Below are 21,872 nucleotides of genomic sequence, written 5' to 3' on the forward strand. Positions count from 1 at the left end.
TTTGCATCTAGGAGTAACTTTTGTTACGAAAAGGCATGAGTCTGATTTTGTATTTTTTTCTTTGAAAACAAGAGATTTGTGGGGCATTTGTCATAAGGTGTGTCCACCGGCAATCACAAGGAGTAAGTTAGTAGTTTAGTACTCTCTCAACTTATTTTCTTTGTAGGACGTATTAGAAATGGAAAAGATCGAGCTTCATAAAAGTTTTACTAGTATTGCGTCGTATTATATGCATGCTTTTTATAAAGGACAGATATAAATAGATTTCGTTTCACAAATCTTTAAACGATTTTGAAGAACTTTAACTATAACAATAATTGATGGAATATCATCTCACATTAATTCTTGTAACTAAAACCAAAGGAATTTATTGGAAATATGTCCATAGTTTTTGAATTATTTTACATTCCTACCAAGTTTTCTAAACGAGCCCTCATACATTTTTTAGGGCAAACCACAGGAGCTTTTATTCGGATATATCAAGATTGCAACCAATGCATAAATTCTCTCTAAGAAACGCTGAAATACTTAAAGAGAAAGAAAAGGAACAGCATTATCCACCGAAGCCTTCCTTGCAATTCAGTGTGCTGCACAATTTTGCATCCCCGTGAATGTGTACATGGCTGTGCCGTCTAGTGCCTGAATTGCATAGCTCTAACAGGAAAAAAACATGGTTCTCCATCTTTCTTATGGATGTTTTCCCAGGAACTCTGGCATTAACTAAACAAAGTGTGTGGGGGCAGGGGCGTGACAGGGTGAGCACACCTTTCTCGATCCCCCACCATGCAATCCATCCATGAACCTTGATTGTGCAGGCGTCATATGACTGTCTAAACTTCTGACCGCCATTAAGCTGCTGACGGAGCCTGGTAGACAGGCAGAGAATAAAATGTCAAGTGGAGCATCGAGTTCCTATTCTAATATTAAATACATATCTGTTGACCGTGGAGAAATAAAAACATATCCATCCCACTATGCGGCTTTGAAAAAAAACAATATTTTATTTTACATGATGGGATGCTGGCCATGCCCATATACGGTCAACTTGTTGGCCAACCATAATCCTGAACAAACAATTGCATGAATAGTCTGACTCGAGGAAAAAAGGGAGGGAACCATGCTGATTTGACTCTTCAACTATAAACCGAGCAAAAAAATAAAAAAAAATCCACAGGTTTGTGTGACCCTCCCATGTGTCAACTTGCAAACATGAATGGAGTATAATGTTTTTCTAGAGACTCTAGGCATATAGAGCTATACGTAATCAATAGATGGTTAGGACGAAGAGTAGCTGACAGCATGGACTTTCTGCTCTATGCAAATTGTTCAGAGGTCGGCTGATCCCATAACTGGATGACAGTACAGATTGCAGTATCAGTTTCTGAAGCAACAGTAGTTAGCGTACCGATCGACCTTGCAGGGATCAGCGAGGACGGTCTGACCTGCGACCGAAGAACAGTTTGCAAGTGGCGTGTTGCAGATGCAACCGATCAAATGCTAGCTATTACTGCTATAAGTACGTGCAGGAATCAGAGCTAACTTGAGCCCTAGGAAGCAGATACTGCACCTATCAGCGACAAATTTGGAGAACCATTGCAGCAGTTGTCTCATCTTAGTCTCCAGTACCTGCCCAAATGTACAAACTGTGCTGTTAATCGTGGGTACAATGCAAAGGGCTGCTAGTATTTAAATCCAGCGAAATCTTCGATCTCACTCACGGTGCCCCGAATGTCAATCCCTGTACTTGTGCCCCAAAACTGTCATGGCGTGATGCGTATTAGTAGCGCTTTGGGGGAAGAAATTGCGGCAGCAGATGGACCAAACGTGCGTGCGTGCGTGCGTGCATGTACTGGTGGTAGCAGTTTTGGTACGGCGAGATGGATCCTATTTTCTCTGCAACGGTTATTGTATTTCACTACTGCTTCTAATTGTCACCTAACACAAGAAGAAGGGTACAGTGTGTTCTGACAGTTAGGGTTAACAATCTGCATCTCCATGCTGTCATGCTGACCATGCATGGATGGGTTTTGCGAACTCTATGCAAACTCTTCAAGTTTGAAACTAATACAAGTCAGCACAAATCTTGGTTAGCAATCATGCTGATGATGGCAACGCAAGGAAAGGAAAGGAAAGATGATCCCTGTTTTCACAGAACTGAACAGTAGTGTCAAATCCTCACAGGATTATTGGTGCGAGAGAGGATGAGGGGCATGCAGCAGCGGGTCGGGGGAAAGTACAAGTCTTCAATAATACGCCCGCGCAATAAATGGTTCCATGAATGCAGAGTGGTTCCTAGTTGAAAAATTTATGCAGATGATGGGGGAGGGGTCGTTTTTAGGGATTCAATGAGGGTTAGGCGTTAGGCTAGGGGCCGGGCCCACCACTAATCCATCCATCCATCCTGTGCCTATGCCTCCCCTATTAGGCCTGCAAAGAAACAAAACACATGCACATTTATCAACCCGGCTGATCCAAGCATCCATCCACCATTGAATTGAAATCTTCTTCTACCCAATTCCCATCCCTTTGGCTACCTCATCTCTTGTGCTGTGGTGTGCGTCAATTTGCTCCAACTGTTCCAATAAATGCACCTTGAATGGCTGGCTATCTCTATCCTCGCCTTCAATTTCCTCGCACCCAGAAACGAAGAAGAAAAGGCTGTGGCATCTCGTCTGGGAGGCAAAGGACAAGTAGGAGTAGGACTCATCGCTGCTCCTATTCGGCTTGCTAATGAGAATCATGAGGGTTATCGATTCAGGGAAACCAGTTCAAACCAACCAACCCAACCCGCACCGGCGATACTTCCCAGCTGTTAGTAACCCACAGAAAACCAGGCCAAGTCGGACCAGCATATTCCTTTTAGGTTGGTTTGGAAACAAACCAGGAAACAGATCATGAACAGGGCTAATCGATTGCTATATCTGTTCCGAGTAATCATTCACCAACAAGAATAGTTGCACATAGCCATACCACAGTATTTTTATTTCTCTTTGATAAATGAATGAAAGTGGCGTTCAGGTCTATTGGAAAAGCGGATGCTTAATTTCGCTGTCTCATCTAAACGCACGCCAGTAGTGATCTTTCTAACGACGAAAGGCTCTTCAATGTCCCATGCTATAAATTTCAAAATTTACCAATTTATGCGTAATTATCATGTCTTTACGTATTAATTTGAGGAAATGTTTTGATTTCTTAAATGGAAAAAAACCCTAAAATTATTAATAAGTACCCGAAAGTAATAGGCGGTGGCCCAGCAAAGTATTTTCTTCAGGCGGCCCGGGAAGCCGGCCCAACTAGCAAGCGAACCGCCCGCGCGCGCGTGGTCAAACCACCCAAGCAAGGCCCAATGCAACAGTCCACACACCCCAACTCCCCCCCCCCCCCCCCCAACCTCCGCCGTCCACTCCACCGCGCATCCCGTCGCGGCGCCGCCGCCGGCGATGACCACCCCGCAGTTCGTCTCAACCTCTCCCGCCCGTCTATCCTACACGCCGACCTCCCCGGTTCCCAAATCCTCGGGGAAGGGTTGCGGTCGGGTCCCCGCTTTCCCCGCTAGGCCGCGCGGTTTCTCGCTCCGTCTCAGGGACTCGTCGCCTGTTATGGCCGCCGCCGGCGTCGGCGGCAACGGCTCCCCGACCGCGCCAGGAGACTGCACAGGTGGTTTCTGTGTTAGATAGTGGAATTTTCTCTCTCTGCGCTGCGTCGTGTGTGCGTTGTTCTTCAGCTGTGCTCAACACTTGCATCGTTCATGCTGTACTCCTCTGGTAGCTATTTCGATGAGTTTTATTTATTTCAAGTTCATTTGTTTATGATTGAGATCAAAATCTTCAGGGTCTTCTAGGATTGGAGAGGTTAAGAGAGTGACCAAGGAGACAAATGTGCATGTGAAGATCAACCTTGATGGCACTGGTGTTGCTGACTGTAGCACAGGGATACCGTTCTTGGATCACATGCTCGATGTGAGTATAGTTTGCTCGTGCTGTCTCAGTAATTAGAGAGTTGGGGGTAGCTGTACAGACATAACATGTGTATGGTTGCTTTCTTTGTGATTGAGTATCCATGGATGAGGGGAATGAGAAAATCATGCCTTATTTTGTGCAATAGGGGAGAAACAAAACCTCCTAGTTAACAGGAAAGAATCTTAGGCCAAATTCATAAAATGGGCAAGTGGAAACATCATCTTATAGGAAAAACCTTTATGCGTGCTGCTCCTAGCTTCAGACGTTTAAGAGGCCAGTAGCGCATTCATATTAGGAGAAAGTGATGTACTTTACCATTGAACCTAAAGGCACCCCAGTGTGGAAAACTCTACGGCTTTTCGAGCACCACGTGTTGCAGGTGACCACTCTTGGGACTGTGCTATCGAGCAATTACTTCACAAAATGCTTGTTTCAATTTTCCTTTTCCTAGTTTGATGTGATACATGGAAAGAGTGCTACTTCTCTTCCTCCTGTCAAATAGTGTAATCAGTGAGATGTATGGCTCTGGTTATTCCACATAGATGACAGAAATGACCACTATAGGTGACTAGCACTTGTGAAGAGAAATAGAGTAACTGTAAAAATACTAAATACAACCAAAGCTAGCATGCAAAAGTCCGTGTAAAAATCTCAGGAATTTTCGTTATTAAGAATTTATTTTTAAATAGGTTTCTGGTCTTTAAATGCCCTACTATTCTATCCTACTTATATCACGTGGTTCAAAGTGGAAAGTTCTAACTCATGTTAGATAGGTATGCCTTTTTCAGTCAAAGTTGGCCATTAACTCTTGCGTTTAAAACTTTCAGCAACTGGCATCACATGGACTCTTTGATGTGTACGTTAAGGCAACAGGTGACACACACATTGATGATCATCACTCAAACGAGGACATTGCTTTGGCAATTGGAACGGTGATTGTTACTTTCCAACAACATTCTCAACTTGACATTTCTACTTTAGAAGCACCTGTAGGGATCATTATTAACTTGAGGTTCGGATATCCATATATTTTTCTTTCCTAACTTTTTTATTAATTTAACACTGCACCAACATACTGTATTTTCAACTTATACCTTATAGCTTATGCTGAACCATCTGTAGTTTAGTTTCATGCAATCGGCATAGATAGGCAACAATCAGTGAGATGATCTTCTCTGATTGTCTATGTAGGCACTACTTCAATCACTTGGTGACCGAAAAGGGATTAACCGATTTGGGCATTTTACTGCACCACTCGATGAAGCAGCAGTTGAGGTTATACTGGTAAGTCGTATTCTGTTGCTGAACTTACGTACTATGAATGTGCAATTTTTCATAGACCTGACGTGCCTATATATGTGTCATTTATGCATTCATAAGCCTCAAATGCTGTGCGAGCATATACCTGAGTTACTCATGCCTGGCTCTAGTGCTCTACACTTAAAAAGTGCTCAGTCACGTAGTTCTATTTTTGGACCTCCACATATTCATGAGCATCTGCTGGTACTAGAAACTCATTCGTATGCATTTTTTTTACACTTCAGCACTAACTTTCAGACTGGTAATTTTTTTTTTGTTGAAGCTTTTCATACTCATATATCACATAAAAATAACAAATACAATTGCTGTTATGTTACTCTTACCATATGTTTGTTTGCTATTTTTTGTTGGACAAATCACAAGTGTGATGTTGTCAATGTTTTAACTTGTCGTATGAATACGCAAACTTTAACCACCGCATTTGATAAGCTGAACCAACTGTGCTTTATTGAGACTTCATGGGTCATTGTTTCCCCCTCTGCATCCAGGATCTGTCTGGTCGTCCTCACTTAAGCTGCGGTTTAGATATTCCTACTCAGAGAGTTGGCACATATGATACACAGGTAATTTGTGAGATCTGCAAACTTTTTATCATTTATCAGCCATCTATTCTGTTGATATTTTCTTTATGCTCAGACATAAATAAACATCCTTGATAGCCACCTCTTCCCATGTTCAAAAAGAAATACTTTTTTATGAAATCTTCAAGCATAACTTGAGAGTCATCATCAATGTCATGCAATTCTTTGTCTTGTACACTCCTGCAGTCAAGTTAGGCAAAAGTTTCATTTATTCATTTTTTGTTCCAGCTGGTTGAGCACTTTTTCCAATCTCTGGTGAATACATCTGGGATGACTCTTCACATCCGTCAGGTACATATTGCTGTATGCTCATTTCCCAAATTAAATTCTCTTCAAAACAGCTGGATCAGTGGTATATTTTCAGTCGTGAGCAATTAAGAGCATCATAGGTTGTATAGTTGATTTTTCCTTGTTAATTAACCTAATTGGCATGACCCTACTCCTCGATTGCCTGATCCTGCTCCATTTTTTTCTTTTGAAGCTTGCTGGGAAAAACTCACACCATATTATCGAGGCATGTTTCAAAGCATTTGCTAGGGCCCTTCGACAAGCAACGGAATATGACTTGCGCCGTCAAGGCACTGTACCCAGGTTTGTCTTCACTTGATGCAAAGTTTGTTCAGAATGCTCCCATCTGTTGATATTGTAGCAATTTTGAACCACGCCCATCTTCATATGTGGTTTGACTTTGTACTGTTGCTTGGTATCTGACATTGGTAGAGGATACCTGGGGCAAAAAGTTAACAAACATATGCTCTGTCCTTGTATTCGTACTGAACCATTTACATCCCTGATGTTATCTTTCTTGCTTCTCTAAATGGCAGCTCCAAAGGTGTTTTGTCAAGATCATAGCATTGCAAGTTCGAAGGAGTGGGTAGAGGAAACAAACGGAGCAGGAAGCTATATACAGCTTGGTTAGTGCTACTTACATTGGGAGTCTGCATTGCCTTCGACAACAAAGCATGGAATCCTTGCTAATGGGATTATCAAAAATCGAATGTACCACTACCGAGTACTGGGCTTATAACAGTGGTGTACTGATATAATGCATCGGGTTGCTACTGCAATTTTCTCTGCTCTCTGGAGCTGCGACATTTCTGAAGATTGGAAATGTGTAGAGTGTAGACAATAAGCTGTGGTTCTGAAAGCAACGCCAGGCCAGTCGTGAATAATGCTGCGCCTTGTATAAACTTTACAGTGTGGATCCTGAATTCATCCCCATTTGTCGCATATGTAATGTTTGGCCGGGAGTAAATTTGTTTCTGTGCGTCCATTTTCTGTCAAAATAAGAACGACCCTCCAGTTAACCTGACGCTGCTACTGGAGTACTGGACACACGGTCTCGGAGAACCCCATCTCCGGTTCGAGGTCGATCCTTCCTCTCGTAGCATATAGGCGCGCGCAACAAGCAAAGGTAGTGTACGCAGAAGATGAGACACTGAAACTTTTAGTTTATTTCGTATGGAGGGAATGCAACAGTAAAGTTTGTGGTACAGTGGCGCGGTTTCGCCACAAATTATTCAACCAGATCGAGAGCTACTACTCCTCGATCAACACAAGCGCATTGCGCGCACATACTATAGCTTAGTACACACTACGTGTGTGGTCGGCCTATACTTGTATGACGGCCGGCCTGATCAGCATCTGCACTCATGCAGCGTGCTCTCGTCGGCCTTACGGGTACCCTGGCCCGCCGGGGTACCCGCCGCCGGTTCCGTTGCCGCCGGGGTAGCCACCGCCGGGATATCCGCCGCCGCCCGGCATGCCGCCGCCGCCGCCGACCGCGGCCGCGCCGAACGCCTGCTGGACCCAGTCGACGGTGTCCTTCTCGAGCATGAACGCCTTGGCGAGGATCAAGTCCGAGATGGGCGGCTTGGACCCGAACACGGCGTTGGCGATGGTGATGGTCCCGGGGTTCTGGCTGCTCAGCGCCGCGATCGCCACGGCGGGGCTCTTGCCGTTGTTGAGCTGGAAGTGGATGAGCCCCTGCGGGAACACGAACACGTCCCCCTCCACCAGCTGCTTGGTGAAGAGCGTGTTGTTCAGCAGCTGGTTGGAGGTCACGAACCCCACGAGCAGGGTGCCCTGGATCACGGTCAGGATCTCGGAACCCCGCGGGTGCGTGTGCGGCGGGTTCTGCCCGCCGGGGACGAAGTCGATGCGCGCCAGCGAGATGCCCAGCGTGTTCAGACCCGGGAGCTTGTCCACCGCCACCGCCGCAACCCCCGATCCCTGCGCGTTAGGGGTCTGGGGCATTATGTGGAAGAAGAAGTCGTTCGCCGTCACCACCTTTGCGTTCTTGCACACCACCCCATTCACCAACACTGCGCACACGTGTATTGCCACGTCCACAGAGCATGCATGTTAGCAACGTCACCGTATCACACAATTCACAAATGCATCTTCAAGAGTACGTTAGTTAATTGTGAAGGATGCAATACAGTGTACATGTATGGAAACTTGACTACATATAAGCAGGTCATAATAACATATTTACCACCTTGGTTGTTGTTATCAGCAACGCAGAAGTCTTGGAGCTGGGTCGGATCAGTTGCCAGAGCACGGGGAACTGAAGCAAAGCCTACAAATGCTACCACGGTGAGCAGCGCAGCGAAGGCACGGGAAGCCATGGCTTCGTCTATGCTAGCTATGCCAATGTTTGCAAGTGATCGAGAGCTGCTTGTGCTCTACAACACTTGCCATGGGCACCAATTTATACTGTCGTAAAGGTAACTGCGGAGTAGTGGACTGCTTGCACGCTCTACTCCACGGTTCACCATCACTCACTGCTCACTGCACTGTGTAGTTTGAGTAGGCATTCCACGATGCTGCTGCCAATGGCTTACGCAGGATCTATTTGTGCCTTGTTACAGTCCCACTAACCGTGTTGTTTACATAGTGTGATCACGTGCCTGATTATGTGTACTCTTGTGGAATACATGCGTGCACGATATGGTTGGAAAAATGTGGGAGAAGATAACGAAAAATTTCAATCGGTGCAACATTCACCCACTAACAGAGATTTATATACCCCCACTTGTGACTTTGCATTGACCCGCATCCGTAACCAAGTGTTACTCCGTACTGGAAATTCTATAGGTGCACCTCCTGAGAAGGTGACTAAATTTTTCTTAAATGTACCGATCGCCACCTCTCTTCGGTTTTGTATAAAATAACACCCACTCTTTAAATCGCACCTCCAAGTCCTCTGCCACGCCATGGTAGCTTTGCTCCCACCTCACATCCCTAGGCCACTCCTCACTGAAACCTCAATAACGTGGAAAACCCACAGGAGAATACCCTTTCGGTATGCTTGCAATTGCTTGCTCTACCACCACCTACCCACTATTTACGGTAACCCACAAGAGCGTAATTAACAAAAATTATAAGTCCATCTGTGACTTTGGATCGATATGCATCAGAAAACAAGTGTTACTCCGTACTGGAAATTCTTTTCTGCACCTCATGAGAAGGTGACTAATTTTTCATACATATCTATTGAATCAAAAACCTCATAACTAATCACACCTCTCTTCTTTTTTTATAAATTAATTCCGACTCTTTAACTCACATCTCGAAGTCCTCCGCCACGCCATGCTAGCTTTGCTCCCACCTCGTCCCTTAGCCACTCTCAAGAACACGAAAAACCCACAAGAGAATACCCTTCGTTCTTTTACCGCCACCTACCCACTACTTAGGATTACCCACAAGAGAATAACAAAGATTTATATAAGCCCACTTGTGACTTTGGATTGATCCGCATCAGTAAACGAGCGTTACTCTACGCTAAAAATTCTACGGATGCACCTTCATGGAAGCTGGTGACTAAAATCTTCTTAGACATATCCATTGGATAAAAACCTCAAACCTAATCACCTCCTATTCTATTTTTGTATAAATCAATATCCACGCTTTAACTCGCGCCTCCAAGTCATCCGCCACGCCACACTAGCTTTGCTCCCACCTTCTCCCAAACCCTCTCGATTTCTCACATGCGCGCAGTTCGTAACATGCATCATCCACCAGACCACTAGGTCACTAACAAGGTTTCCATGAGCTCCACTTCAGTTGTGACGTTGGATACGATCGGTTCGTCAACAAGTATATATTGGTCTGCACTGGAAGTCCCACTCGTCTCCTCCGCAGCACTCCGGGACGGTACGGTGAGTAATGGCATTAGGTCATGGGCCATTCCCCAGTGTGCTTATCCTCCCCAGTGCATTAGTATTTGACTTTTAATTGCCCATGATTAGCGAGTGTGGCGGCTGTGTGCAAATGAGAAGGCTAGGGGTCACGATCTCACAGATATCTTGGAAAAAAGAAGCGCGATTATTCATAGCACCTACTAGCTAATCTCTGTGTTTATGTAGAGCAGGTTGTGACCTTTTTGAGGTTAACTTTTGATGTAAATCATGTAATGCTAGGGCCTATGACACGTATCGAGCGCAGGTGGTCTCATGGGACCTGGCATTGTTTGGAAAGAGAAGCTACCTTATTTTATAGACATGGTAAAAGCAGCAAATCTTGCACTTCAACGTAAGTGAATCATCAGATCCCCATGCATCCGAATATCCGACGGCCATTGTTAATATAACTCCTCCACTTCTTGTTCCGCTAGCTTGCGTCTTGCCATTTGCCAAATCGACTTCGAGTTGTTACTGCTCCTTCCGTTCGTGGCTGCCTGAGAGACTTCACTGCTTTCTCATCCATCTCCGATTCTAATTCCTTATACAATGTTGAACGTAAGTGTAAGAAGCATAACGACCTCACGAGACTTAGTTCGCTTGATGAACAGGTAGAGGAAACCTATAATACTGTAGTTTCTCCTATCAGCTTAGCCCTCATCTTTTTATGTTAGTACTATATATGTTGTTCTTTAATTTGCCTGAATTCCTGCAAAGACGTACTGTGGGAGTTATTAGTTATATCTCAGCATTTCATCGTTATACCAGACTAACGAATTACCACATCAGCTGGTGCAAGTTCCTTCTCCACCCGCTCTTAAAAGGGGGGCAAAAAAAGAGACCTAACTTCGTACGAACCATATGGTTTTCATTAGAAAGAAGAAGAATACCAGAGATGGAACTTCCCAAAAACAAAAGGTGAAAAAAAATACAAATCATCGACCACGATGGGACTCGAACCCACAATCTCCCGCTCCGGAGGCGAGCGCCTTATCCATTAGGCCACGCGGTCACTCTGTGGAAGGCTTACAGATAAGTTTTAAATATTCTAAAGTTCAACATCCAGGAGAATTGGGCTTTCTTCGTAAGAGCCCATCAGGCCTTCTTGGAGAGTGAATCTACAAGGCCCAACCATCCTTCCTGGCTTCGTCTTCTTCCTACGACTGGCCACATCGCCGCCGGTTGACGGCCGCCGCCTCCGTTTCTCCTCTCCGGTTCGGCCCCTCAGTTCTCGCCGCTGGGCGGGTCTTCGGCACAGCTGACCTTCCTCTTGCAAAGGTATTCTGTTCCCCCTCCGCCCCTCACCTCTCCTATACGCTCCCTCTTACCGTTCCCCTCGTGAAACCTGAAGCTTCTGATTCTCACCGTCTTGTCCGCAGATCATGTCTAGAGCCTTAGCGCGTCGCCCGGCGCCTCCTTTCTTGAGATTGCGCTCCATCGTGTGCGACGATGGCTACTGGATGGGCAGATTGGACCACAAGGACTGGCTCGCCCCAAACGAGGTGCTCAAGATATTTGCCAACATCAGGGATCCTGGCCTGATAACCAGTGTGTTCAATAAAGCGTGCAACCGAAGAGACTACAAGCCCAGTGAGGCGCTCTACAGCTTGATGATTGACAAGCTGGCCTGCGCCAGGAGGTTCAGTGATGTGGAGGAGTTGCTGGCCAAGGCAAGAGCTGAAAAGTTCAGGTTTTCAGATGAGTTCTTCTACAGGCTGATCAAGATGTACGGCAATGTGGCAGAACATCCTCAGAAAGCCATCGACACGCTCTTTGCAATGCCTGGATATAATTGTTGGCCTTCTACAAAGACATTTAATTATGTTCTTCACATGCTTGTGTGTAAGCGGCAGTATGAGGTTGTCCATGAGATATACTCGAGCGCACCCAGGCTTGGGGTGACACTGGACACCTGCTCCTTCAATATTCTTGTCAAGGGCTTGTGCCAATTTGGTAAGATTGATGAGGCAATGTCTTTGCTGCATGAGATGCCAAAGCAGGGGTGCCAGCCTAATGTGACGACCTACTCGACTTTGATGCATTTCCTTTGCCAGCGCTGTCAGGTTGATAAAGCATTTGAGTTGTTTGAGAGAATGCAGAAGCAGGATATTGCCGCAGATACAGTTGTGTACAATATTTTGATCTCTGGTCTCTGCAAGGAGGAAAGAGTGACTGAGGCGTTTGGTCTGTTCAAATCAATGACGTCTGAAGGGTGCTATCCTAATTCAGGGACTTATCAGGTACTTCTTGATGGTCTCATCAGTTCAGGAAAGTTTGGGGAGGCCAAGAATCTGATTAGCGTCATGAGTACAGAAAGTGTGAGGCCCAGCTTCCAATCCTACAAGCTGCTGATCGATGGCCTCTGCAGTGATGACTGCTTAGATGATGCGCATCTTGTCTTGAAGCAAATGGTGGGCCAAGGTTTTGTTCCTCGAATGGGAACTTGGAGAAAACTTCTGACATCCATGTGCTAATATTGTTTTCATGTCGGTGATTTTATCAACCTAAGAAGACAACTGAGTGGGGACTGGAGAACTTCAAATTTTGCCAGGTTTTGCATATTGCAGCCATATCAGAAAGAGTCAGTGATATCAGACAAACCAAAATTCATCTACGAATGCTGCCTATAAGAACTAGTACATGATTATAGTTTGGTGTTAGCTTTCACGGATGTCAACCTGAAATGTATGGATGATGTGAGGCTGACAAAAGATCTATTCGATTCTGTAGGTTTGTGTCTTGAAATTAAATACTTTATGTGGAAAATTACATATCTATCCGTTCAGATAGTCTAAGGTTGAATTGTTAAATGTTGAATCTGGCTATCCACTTACAGTTTTGATGCTATCCACTTACAGCATGGAAAGAATCTGGTCAGTAAGGAAGCAGCTGCATAGAACAACACTGCTGTATCACTGTTTGACAGAAAGGAGAAAAGCCCTGAGTTAAAGCCTTAAAGGTAGAAAAGGCTAGGAAAAAAGTTATATTTATTGCATAATTCTTTGCAAAAACTTTGCAATTTATCATCTGAGTATAGCATGCATTTTGTGCAGTTGTTCTGTGTGGCCAAGCTGTCGAATCCGGATTCTTGCCTGAGTCTGTATAATGGTGCTGCAAAGGATTCATTCTCAAATTACATTCCGAGAAGTGGGGACAACAACTTATATGCTCACAGAGCAACATATCCTTCAGAAATCAGAATTACTCTGATTCGAGGGCAGACCTTTGGTCTAGGTAGTCTTTATGAGGATGTTGTGGTAGTCTGATAGCACCATCTCATTAAGTAATGGCTGACTAATGTGTACATTGTACTACTAGCCAACCATGTGCTATGCCTTGGACACCTGGACCATGAAAGTTGGGACCATGAAAGTTGGTGTAGTCGACTATTTGTACAGGAATAAAACTGTATTGCACTGGACAGTGATCGGTACAGTACTCCATTTCAATAGATCCACCATTTTTTTCTTTCCAAATACTGTGACTCTGAGAATTTGGTGACAGGATAACCTTTCCAGTTTCCCACACTGGGATTATTGTTGAGCCTCCAGTATGGAGAAGCTAGTGGTTGTAGTATCACCTCAAGGATAGGCTTATTTCTCTTCCCACCATTTTCCATCTTTTTTTTTAACGTCCAAAGCTGAGGTTCCTATACTTGAATCCTGGGCATGTGCTGCAGGACTGTGTCCACGTTGAGGAACATGTGCTGAACATTTCCCTGGGATGCCAACAAAGCATTCCTCACTGGCAGATCATCGGGCAGCTGCAATTGGGCGTAAAAGCTCAGGCTTTTGGTTTCTTTCACATCATTTCGTTTTGGCCATCCCATTCAGCTTTCTTCTGGCGTCGAACACGACTAGCAAAGCCAATAGCTGGGCGCTACTTGTCACCAAAACCATACCTACTTACTGAAGATGAAAGCTCTGGTTCGGGCAGCTCTCACTTCATTTCAGCTCCTCGCCTTGGCTGCCATGTCATTCAGGCTTGCAGGCAGGTGCCGGAGCACTATTGCCATGGGGGCCACTGCTCACCGGTGTTGAGTGAGTCCTGACCAAATTTTTGTCACCGATTGCAAGCCTCCCAAACCAAACGCACGCAAAACTGACCTGACCCAGTGCTCGCTCCAATAATTCAGAGGAGGCGTTAGGTTTGGCAGGGTGCGATCTAGGCCGTGTTTAGTTGGGGAATTTGGGAGGTGCCAAATTACTGTTACAGCACTGTAGCACACTGTAGCGTTTCGTTTGTATTTGTGAATTATTGTCCAAATATTGACTAATTAGGCTCAAAAGATTCGTCTCGCAAAGTACAACAAAACTGTGCAATTAGTTTTTAATTTCATCTACATTTAGTACTCCATGCATGTACCGCAAGTTTGATGTGATGGGGAATCTTCTTTTTGCATAGTGTCAAAGTTGGGAGTTGGGAGTAACTAAACATGGCCCTAGTCGTCACGCCGAGCAGCCGAGTCCTCTCCAGCGATGGAAGATTCCCAGAAGCAGACAAGGAAAAAGAAAGAAAACGAGGGAAACGAAAAAAAATCAAAATAAAAACAATGGATGGATGCATCGTAGCCTCGAGGGAAACGAAGAAAAAATCAAAAGAAAAACAATGGATGGATGCGTCGTAGCCTACTAGTACAGATTAGGAATTGTTAGGTACGATCTCAATCTCGGGCACAGTGACGTTGACCAGGCCGCAGCCTGAACCAGCCGGTGCCTGTTTTTTACTTGCTCTCTCACCATCCTCTCTCTCGAAAAAATAACTTACTCTATCCCTAGCAGAATTCAAATCCTATTTGTTTGAGTTTTCTAGCAGCTTCTCAACGTGAAAAGTTAGAAGATCAAACAAATAACAAACTTCTCATGTAGCTTCCGAAAAGCTGGAAGCTAAAAAATCTAGCTTTTCGTAATTTTTTGAGTAAAAAAATCTAAACATATGTTTTAAAAGCTAGTATTATCTTTTCAGAAGAAAAATCCAGCAACAGCTTTTTAAAAAACTTAAAAGCTGCAACTCAAACAAACAGACCCTCAATTTTATTCTATTTTCACCGGGGCCCTCAATTTTATTCTATTTTCACCGGGGGAATAGAAATACTGACGTCTGACCCTCTGATCACTGCTGCTGATTCCCAAATTATTTGGGTTTGGGATCAGTGCCGTTCTGCTGGAGCAGAAACGGGCGCCTCAGATCCCTGAATCCTGCGTTGTCGGAGGGTGCAGTGCAGCGCACCTCACTGCACTGACGGGCCCTGTCGGCGAGGCGACGAAGCTGCCGAAGCGGAAAAGAACTCGTGGAGCCCGTGTTGCGGAGGTGAAGGGAAGCCACCTTCCCAATCGCGTGGCATGAGCAACACGGAGTTGAAAGAATTTGGGGGGAGCCATTGACTCGCACAAACCTTTGCCGCTTTCTCGCCGCCAAGCTACCCGTTCTGTGCAAAGCTCGCAACGCAGTTTACCCTATCTAATCTACTAGACTCAAGTCCTTTGGAAGCACTTAAAGCTGATTCACATTCACAATTCCAAGTTGCTTTCCCCCTCGTGTCCTTCTGAAGCATGCCAGGGCTACCTTTTTCTACGGTACAAAAATTGGTGGTGGACTGTGGAGATTTATAACACATTTATGTGTAATGGTAGTACTAGGCAGGACATGGGTGCAAAAAGCCAGTTTATCATCTGACCAAATGAAAAGCAGCCGGGGGACTCGTCACATTTATGATTTTGCCGGGAAAATTCAAGAAGAGTTTGGCCGAGGACGTACCCCTTGTACGAGGGACCCACAACGAAATGTTGTCAGGGAAAAGAAATTCAAACAGGGGATACAGGGGGTTTAACTTTTTACAAATACGCGAGAATCCAGCACGGCACATTGCTTATTAGAGATTCTTCAAGAAGAAATAAAAAAAAGCGAAAAAGATTCTGGTACTGCCACATAAATAAACCCAGAAGCTAATTATGACCCGGTAGTGTCGAAACGCCCCCCGACGACCTGCTCCTCCTCAGTTTTGTTGCCACCTCCCTCCCCTTCCCCTCCTCCTCCTCCGCACCGCGTCGCTCCCCATCTTGGCCTGGACACCTGGGCCGCCTCCCTCCGTTTCCGCGGCTCGCGGACGCGCACCGATCTCGCTGCGGCGCGGCTGAATCGCCGCTTGAATCCGGCCTCTCCCTTCCTCCGCCTGCCGTCGTCGATCTGCGAGCGAGCGGCCGCGAGGTGTGGGCTCTTCTCCGTGATCCGTTCTTCTCGTCGTTCGTTCAGTTTTTCGTCCGTCCAGGATTCTGAGTTCTTGCCAACGCGTTATTCGCGGACACTGATCCTCGGTTGGTTTCTGCTGGTGCTTTCTCTACCTGTTGACGGAGATTTGTTTTTTCGCGCGCGTGTGTGTGGAGATGGTACTTCGACTTGCAAAGTTTTGGTTTGATCTTGAGACGGATTTTTAATCAGGTGCAAGTTGCGTGATGCAGGTTGCAAGGTAAGACGAGAGAGGTCGAGTTCTTGCTGGTTTCATTCTTGGGAGCCGACTTCACATGCCAGCAACCCCGAGGAGTAGAAGCCAGGCTAGGACCACTAGGCCTTGGATCTTGCCAGGTACGTCAATTCCGTCCCTGCTTTTTTTTTTGCTTCTTTGTTCTTTAATTCATTATTGCTTCTAATTCCACTGATCTGGCTTTAAACAGCAAATGTAATTTAATGAATAAGTTATGAACCAAATGTTTGGCAGTGGAATTTACTGCCACCAAAAAAAAAATCTACTGGAGTATCTGATCATGTAAATTTAGTTTTGACAGTGTGCTCAACGTCAGAATTTAATACTAAACCTACTGGTTCCTCAAATGAGTGATGTTGCGTACCAGTCGAATTAGCTGATCTTTCTCGGTCACAGACCGCAGTTGGGGCCAGCCCATTACGAGTTTACCTGCACACCTTTTAAATTTGCCCTGTCTCTTTCGCAGGGATGGACTTCACTGATACGAGACGGAAGCCTAATTTCACGGGGAAGATCGCCGTAGCTGCTGCCCTCACGGTCATGTGCATAATTGTGCTGAAACAGTCGCCTAGTTTCAGCGGTACCAGTGTGGTGTGTGTTGAATCTCTCCACACCTAACCATTTGCTGTTGAGTTTGCACTTATCATTATTCCTTCTTCGAGACTACTTAAGTACACTGTTTAGTTTCCATAAAACATTAATGCGATGAATTCTTCAGGGAACTGCCATTATCATGATTGGAGAAACACTTGTGCAATGAATGATGCCTTCTTTCTCATGGTTTAATGTTGGCTGTTCTAAATCCAGTGTGCTAGGGCTATTTTCCAGATACATTTATGCATCATTAGTTCTTGATGGTTACAATTATTTCAGAGGTGTACAGTTTCAGATTTTCAACAATTCCATAGAGGCATTTCAGATTTCCATCCAATTCACCAGTTTGCAGTTCTTTACTAGCAGTTTTACTCTCTCAAACTGGAGGCATCTTGTTAATGCACTCACTTGTCCTGCAGTTCTCTCGCCATGAAATTGGGGTAACCCATGTCTTAGTGACAGGAGGGGCTGGGTATATTGGCTCGCATGCTACTCTTCGTCTCCTTAAGGACAACTACCGAGTTACCATTGTGGTAAATTCTTATACCTACCTTGCATTTCTATTCCTCACTGTTGGAATTTGATAGTAATGCCAACTTCCGGCATTTGATCTTTACAGGATAATCTTTCCAGAGGTAACATGGGAGCTGTAAGAGTTCTGCAACGGCTGTTTCCACAGCCTGGAAGGCTTCAATTTATTTATGCTGATTTAGGCGATGCCAAAGCTGTATCCTTTGTCTGAGCTTATTGTTTTTTTTGTGTGTGTCTACATTTCTGCACAGCTGAGATCTGTTTTGCACTTAACCAATAGTCAGGTGAACAAAATATTTTCGGAGAATGCATTTGATGCTGTAATGCACTTTGCTGCTGTTGCTTATGTTGGTGAGAGCACAATAGAGCCACTCAGGTAAAGGCTTAATTTAGGCGTTAATATCCTGGTTTTCTTGTACTTCCTCCGTCCCAAATTATAGGTCGTTTTGGGTTTTCTAGGTTCATAGCATTTGTATGCATCTAGACATAACGTATATCTAGATGCTTAGCAAAATCTACGAATCTAAAAAAGCTAAAACGACCTATAATTTGGGACGGAGGGAGTATTGCTCAAATATTTCATATATTGGCCCTATATGGTTCAAGTGCATTTTCTTATATGTATGTAGCAAAACAACCCCTATTTTCTTTTGTTCTAGGAACAAAATTGCAAAATATGGCGATCTATTTCCACAATACGCGTTAAGTCAAAATTCATTGATCATGCAAGTTGTCCATCTCAAATATGCATCCATAATTTAAATGGATGCAGTGGAAGTTTGAAACACTATGCTCATTTAACTCCTTCATGTGCTACTTTCTGGGTATTAGTGCCCTCTGCAGAAATTATCTATAGCAAATGTTGATCATACTATGCATATGCTCTTCTAACACTGATATTACAGGTACTACCACAACATAACATCAAATACACTGACAGTGCTTGAAGCAATGGCGGCACATAATGTAAATACTCTGATTTACTCGAGTACTTGTGCAACATATGGTGAACCTGATACGATGCCTATTGTAGAAACAACTCCTCAGGTTGGCCTCTCGATGCAAGCTTTTACTTTTCTAAACTTTATGTATTCTGTCATCAGTCTGATTCTAACTATTTTCTAAATCAATGCAGAATCCTATCAATCCATATGGTAAAGCGAAGAAGATGGCAGAGGACATCATCTTAGATTTCACAAAGTCAAAGAAATCAAACATGGCTGTCATGATCTTAAGGTTGGTTTTCCATAGCCTATATAGAATATAATCCATGGAATTATTCTAACCTGATCCTCATTTCCTATAAATTAGATACTTCAACGTGATTGGATCAGACCCAGAGGGGCGGCTAGGAGAAGCTCCGAGGCCAGAGCTGCGTGAGCATGGACGGATTTCTGGTGCTTGCTTTGCTGCAGCTTTGGGAATCGTTCCAGGGCTAAAGGTACTCTACATGCTCATTCAGCTGTATAAGTTGACACATTCATTAATTTCACATTAATAACGACTATATATGGCTTGTTTTCTCGTTCAGGTTCATGGAAAAGATTACCCCACTACAGATGGAACTTGCGTTAGAGACTATATCGACGTCACAGATCTTGTTGATGCCCATGTCAAAGCTCTTGATAAAGCGCAGCCTGGCAAAGTTGGAATCTACAATGTTGGCACAGGACAAGGTTGTTGAAAAATCAATAACCAGACCAACAGTTTCACACAAGACGCCCTTTAATTTAACATCATACCTTCCCCTGTTCCTGAACATGGTGTTTCATGTCTTATCAGGTAGATCAGTGAAGGAGTTTGTAGAAGCTTGCAAGATGGCAACAGGAGCTTCCATCAAGGTTTCATATCTTAACCGTAGACCGGGAGATTATGCTGAGGTATACAGCGACCCATCGAAAATCCACAGGGAGCTCAACTGGACAGCTCAATACACTGATCTTGGCCAAAGCCTTTCCCAGGCGTGGAAATGGCAGAAAGCCCACCCAAACGGATATGGATCAGCCTGATTCAGAGTTTAATAGGTTCATCATGCAGATTCATGGGTCCATGTGCAGTCATGTAGGCTTCAGAGTTCAGACAGTTGGTTCTTAACCATAGAAACATCGCAGACAGCCACAGAAAGTCTTGAAATTTTTTGTTCATGGGTCCATGTGCAGTCATATGGAAGAAGACAGAATCACAGAGAGAACATCTTGATTAGGTTCATACATATAGGTTCTCTTTTGATTGTTGGCATTTTATTTGTTCTGATATGTGCTGAGGCACTATATAATAACACAAATGCAAAATTGTGTTGTAGACAGAGTAGATCAATCTTGTGTACGAAACCTATTATGGTGGTGGAATGAAAGGATAGAAATAAGTTTACGTGTTATTCCTTCCTTATTTCAAGTGTACACAAGGCTTTTGTCTGCCATGCTTGTGAATACATTCCTCCAAAGAAGTGATCGCACGTGCAAAAATATTTTACAGAACATGTGGTTACACACAGAATCCCCTACACAGGGAAGGAAAAACAAAAGAATGCTATCTTAATCAGAGGCCCAGCATCAGTGCAATTTCATGTCTTATTAAAGGGTCATGACAGATGGATGTAGAGGGAGACTAGAAAGTGGTTCTATACACTGATTGGTTCACTCTCCTGTACACATTCCATATCTGGATCATTGGCCCCTGTACTCCAGCGGTATTCTCCATTTGGAACTTTCATGAAGTCCGTTGGATAGAACTGACATGTAAAAATGCGTTTGAGTTATCCCACATAATCATTCTCAAAATTTTGCTCCTAGTAGTACAGTATGGTTTAGGAATATCACCACATGTTAGCCCGGCCTAAACTTGTCAACGCTCTTTGTGGCACATGACAAGTGGGCCCGTCCGCGCAAACTGAGACGATGGCATTGATTTGGCAAAGGCAAAGTGACCAACTTGGAAAGCTCAAATGCAAATCACATGTCCCTTCCGTTGACTCTTGAGATTTTAAAAGAACCCAAAAACCCTCTAGGACACAGAAAAAGAAAACGAGGAAATACTCCTCAAAGTAGGGGGCGTTAGGTAATTTCCTAATATTTTTAAATCGCTCGCAAAATCGGCTCGATGAACTCACCGACATGCATGCTCTTGAAGCCTGAAGCCTGAACTCTGCACCTGCAGCAGGGTGGGCGTCGTCGTCAGAAGAAATCGAACCAGGCTTCCAGAAACGACAGCACGAGCAGGATCACGACGGGCATCAGCCTCTGAGGCCCGCCCGCGTGCAAGAGAGCCGCGCCCGCGGCGTCCGCGGCGCGGCGGACGAGAACCGGAGGCCGCGCGCCTGGAGCCCGCATGCCGTACGTGACCATCAGCAGGCCGGCGGACATGAGCCCGAACGCCAGGATGGCTTGCCACACCGTGCCGGCGCCAACCGGCGTGCCCCCGGGGTCGTTTCGGCCGGCGGTGACGACGACGAACAGGAGGTACGACATGGCCGTGATAACGTTGGCGAGCCCGGTGGCGACGAAGTCGGCGCGCCCGTTCCTTGCACGGTACATGTGCTCGTCCTGGTAGGAACGTTGGCAGGCGTCGGCGCGGCGGCCTTCTGGTACGAGCGTGGGCGCCGGCGGGAGTGAACTGCCGCACTGGAACCCTTCCTCCGGCCGCCGCCGCCGCCGCTGCTCGGGAACGGGCCGGGGACCTTTTGCGGTGGTTGCTGAAGCGCAGCCTTGGGGTTCAATCGAGGCTGCACCGCCTGCATATATATACTCGAGCAGGGGGAGAGTGCAGCTGCGTAGAATCAGCACGGAAATTGCACTTCCGCTGTGAGAAGTGAGAAGTATCTGGGAAGATGTACTCTGTTCGTCGAATTGCTGTCACGAATGCCGCGCAGCCCTTCTCCGACACTTCCCTTGCTGTCGAAGTTTTATTCACACTTGCATTGCGTCGATTCGCGTCTCCGAATACACATTTTATGGGTGAGCCGACGCAACGTCCAATTTGTTTACCCGGTAGATAGTTTTGTTTCTGCCGGCCTGCCGAGTGAAACTCTGAACTCATTGCAGGCCAAAAGGGTAACAAGCTCTGAACTCCGGTCCATATATCATCTAGACCAATAATGCAATCGACACTATAGCTGGGCATATCCAATAATTCAAGGATCATCGCAGGACTGTAGACTTGATTTCCGGGAAAGCAGTGATAATGTGCCTGAGAAATTTGCAGGAAGGCGCGCGAGGCCGCGCGA

General features: G+C 45.2%; 5 protein-coding genes and 1 non-coding gene across 12 annotated transcripts; 3 read left to right on the forward strand and 3 right to left on the reverse strand.

Annotated features, from left to right (window-relative positions):
- The first annotated feature begins 3,377 nt into the window (after nucleotides 1–3,377).
- LOC101756426 (imidazoleglycerol-phosphate dehydratase) lies at nucleotides 3,378–7,133 on the forward strand. The gene is made up of 8 exons (XM_004976765.3): nucleotides 3,378–3,657; nucleotides 3,832–3,959; nucleotides 4,787–4,891; nucleotides 5,151–5,243; nucleotides 5,768–5,842; nucleotides 6,089–6,151; nucleotides 6,342–6,451; nucleotides 6,685–7,133. The coding sequence occupies exons 1-8, from the start codon at nucleotides 3,441–3,443 to the stop codon at nucleotides 6,710–6,712; spliced, it is 819 nt and encodes a 272-aa protein (XP_004976822.1). The 5' UTR covers nucleotides 3,378–3,440; the 3' UTR covers nucleotides 6,713–7,133.
- A 158-nt stretch (nucleotides 7,134–7,291) lies between these two features.
- On the reverse strand, nucleotides 7,292–8,534 carry LOC101756827 (germin-like protein 4-1). The gene is made up of 2 exons (XM_004976766.1): nucleotides 8,361–8,534; nucleotides 7,292–8,184 (listed from the first exon to the last, which is right to left on the reverse strand). The coding sequence occupies exons 1-2, from the start codon at nucleotides 8,488–8,490 to the stop codon at nucleotides 7,535–7,537; spliced, it is 780 nt and encodes a 259-aa protein (XP_004976823.1). The 5' UTR covers nucleotides 8,491–8,534; the 3' UTR covers nucleotides 7,292–7,534.
- Nucleotides 8,535–10,983: 2,449 nt separating this feature from the next.
- On the reverse strand, nucleotides 10,984–11,056 carry TRNAR-CCG. Its single transcript has one exon. It is a non-coding gene; the product is annotated as a tRNA-Arg (tRNA).
- Nucleotides 11,057–11,176: 120 nt separating this feature from the next.
- LOC101757240 (pentatricopeptide repeat-containing protein At3g14580, mitochondrial) lies at nucleotides 11,177–13,520 on the forward strand. Of its 5 annotated transcripts, none has more exons than XM_022828137.1 (4): nucleotides 11,177–11,322; nucleotides 11,424–12,774; nucleotides 12,903–13,003; nucleotides 13,082–13,520. In XM_022828137.1, the coding sequence occupies exon 2, from the start codon at nucleotides 11,427–11,429 to the stop codon at nucleotides 12,516–12,518; it is 1,092 nt and encodes a 363-aa protein (XP_022683872.1). In that variant the 5' UTR covers nucleotides 11,177–11,322; nucleotides 11,424–11,426; the 3' UTR covers nucleotides 12,519–12,774; nucleotides 12,903–13,003; nucleotides 13,082–13,520. The 5 variants fall into 5 exon arrangements, with proteins under 5 accessions (XP_022683872.1, XP_004976824.1, XP_022683871.1 ...); XM_004976767.4 differs by having other exon boundaries at nucleotides 13,098–13,520; XM_022828136.1 differs by having other exon boundaries at nucleotides 11,424–12,770; nucleotides 13,098–13,520.
- Nucleotides 13,521–16,002: 2,482 nt separating this feature from the next.
- LOC101757634 (probable UDP-arabinose 4-epimerase 2) lies at nucleotides 16,003–20,027 on the forward strand. 3 transcript variants are annotated; one of them, XM_012847912.2, is made up of 11 exons: nucleotides 16,003–16,251; nucleotides 16,483–16,626; nucleotides 16,992–17,116; nucleotides 17,539–17,652; nucleotides 17,739–17,846; nucleotides 17,935–18,026; nucleotides 18,556–18,697; nucleotides 18,786–18,886; nucleotides 18,962–19,091; nucleotides 19,182–19,326; nucleotides 19,433–20,027. In XM_012847912.2, the coding sequence occupies exons 2-11, from the start codon at nucleotides 16,566–16,568 to the stop codon at nucleotides 19,657–19,659; spliced, it is 1,245 nt and encodes a 414-aa protein (XP_012703366.1). In that variant the 5' UTR covers nucleotides 16,003–16,251; nucleotides 16,483–16,565; the 3' UTR covers nucleotides 19,660–20,027. The 3 variants fall into 3 exon arrangements, with proteins under 3 accessions (XP_012703366.1, XP_004976825.1, XP_022684177.1); XM_004976768.4 differs by having other exon boundaries at nucleotides 16,004–16,251; nucleotides 16,503–16,626; XM_022828442.1 differs by lacking the exon at nucleotides 16,003–16,251 and adding an exon at nucleotides 16,336–16,358 and having other exon boundaries at nucleotides 16,503–16,626.
- Nucleotides 20,028–20,202: 175 nt separating this feature from the next.
- On the reverse strand, nucleotides 20,203–21,335 carry LOC105914857. The gene is made up of 2 exons (XM_012847913.2): nucleotides 20,470–21,335; nucleotides 20,203–20,381 (listed from the first exon to the last, which is right to left on the reverse strand). Exon 1 carries the CDS (start codon nucleotides 21,181–21,183, stop codon nucleotides 20,824–20,826), a length of 360 nt encoding a protein of 119 aa, XP_012703367.1. The 5' UTR covers nucleotides 21,184–21,335; the 3' UTR covers nucleotides 20,203–20,381; nucleotides 20,470–20,823.
- Nucleotides 21,336–21,872: the final 537 nt, after the last annotated feature.

This window comes from Setaria italica, chromosome VII, assembly GCF_000263155.2.
Source record: "Setaria italica strain Yugu1 chromosome VII, Setaria_italica_v2.0, whole genome shotgun sequence".
NCBI classification, from domain to species: Eukaryota; Viridiplantae; Streptophyta; class Magnoliopsida; order Poales; family Poaceae; genus Setaria; species Setaria italica.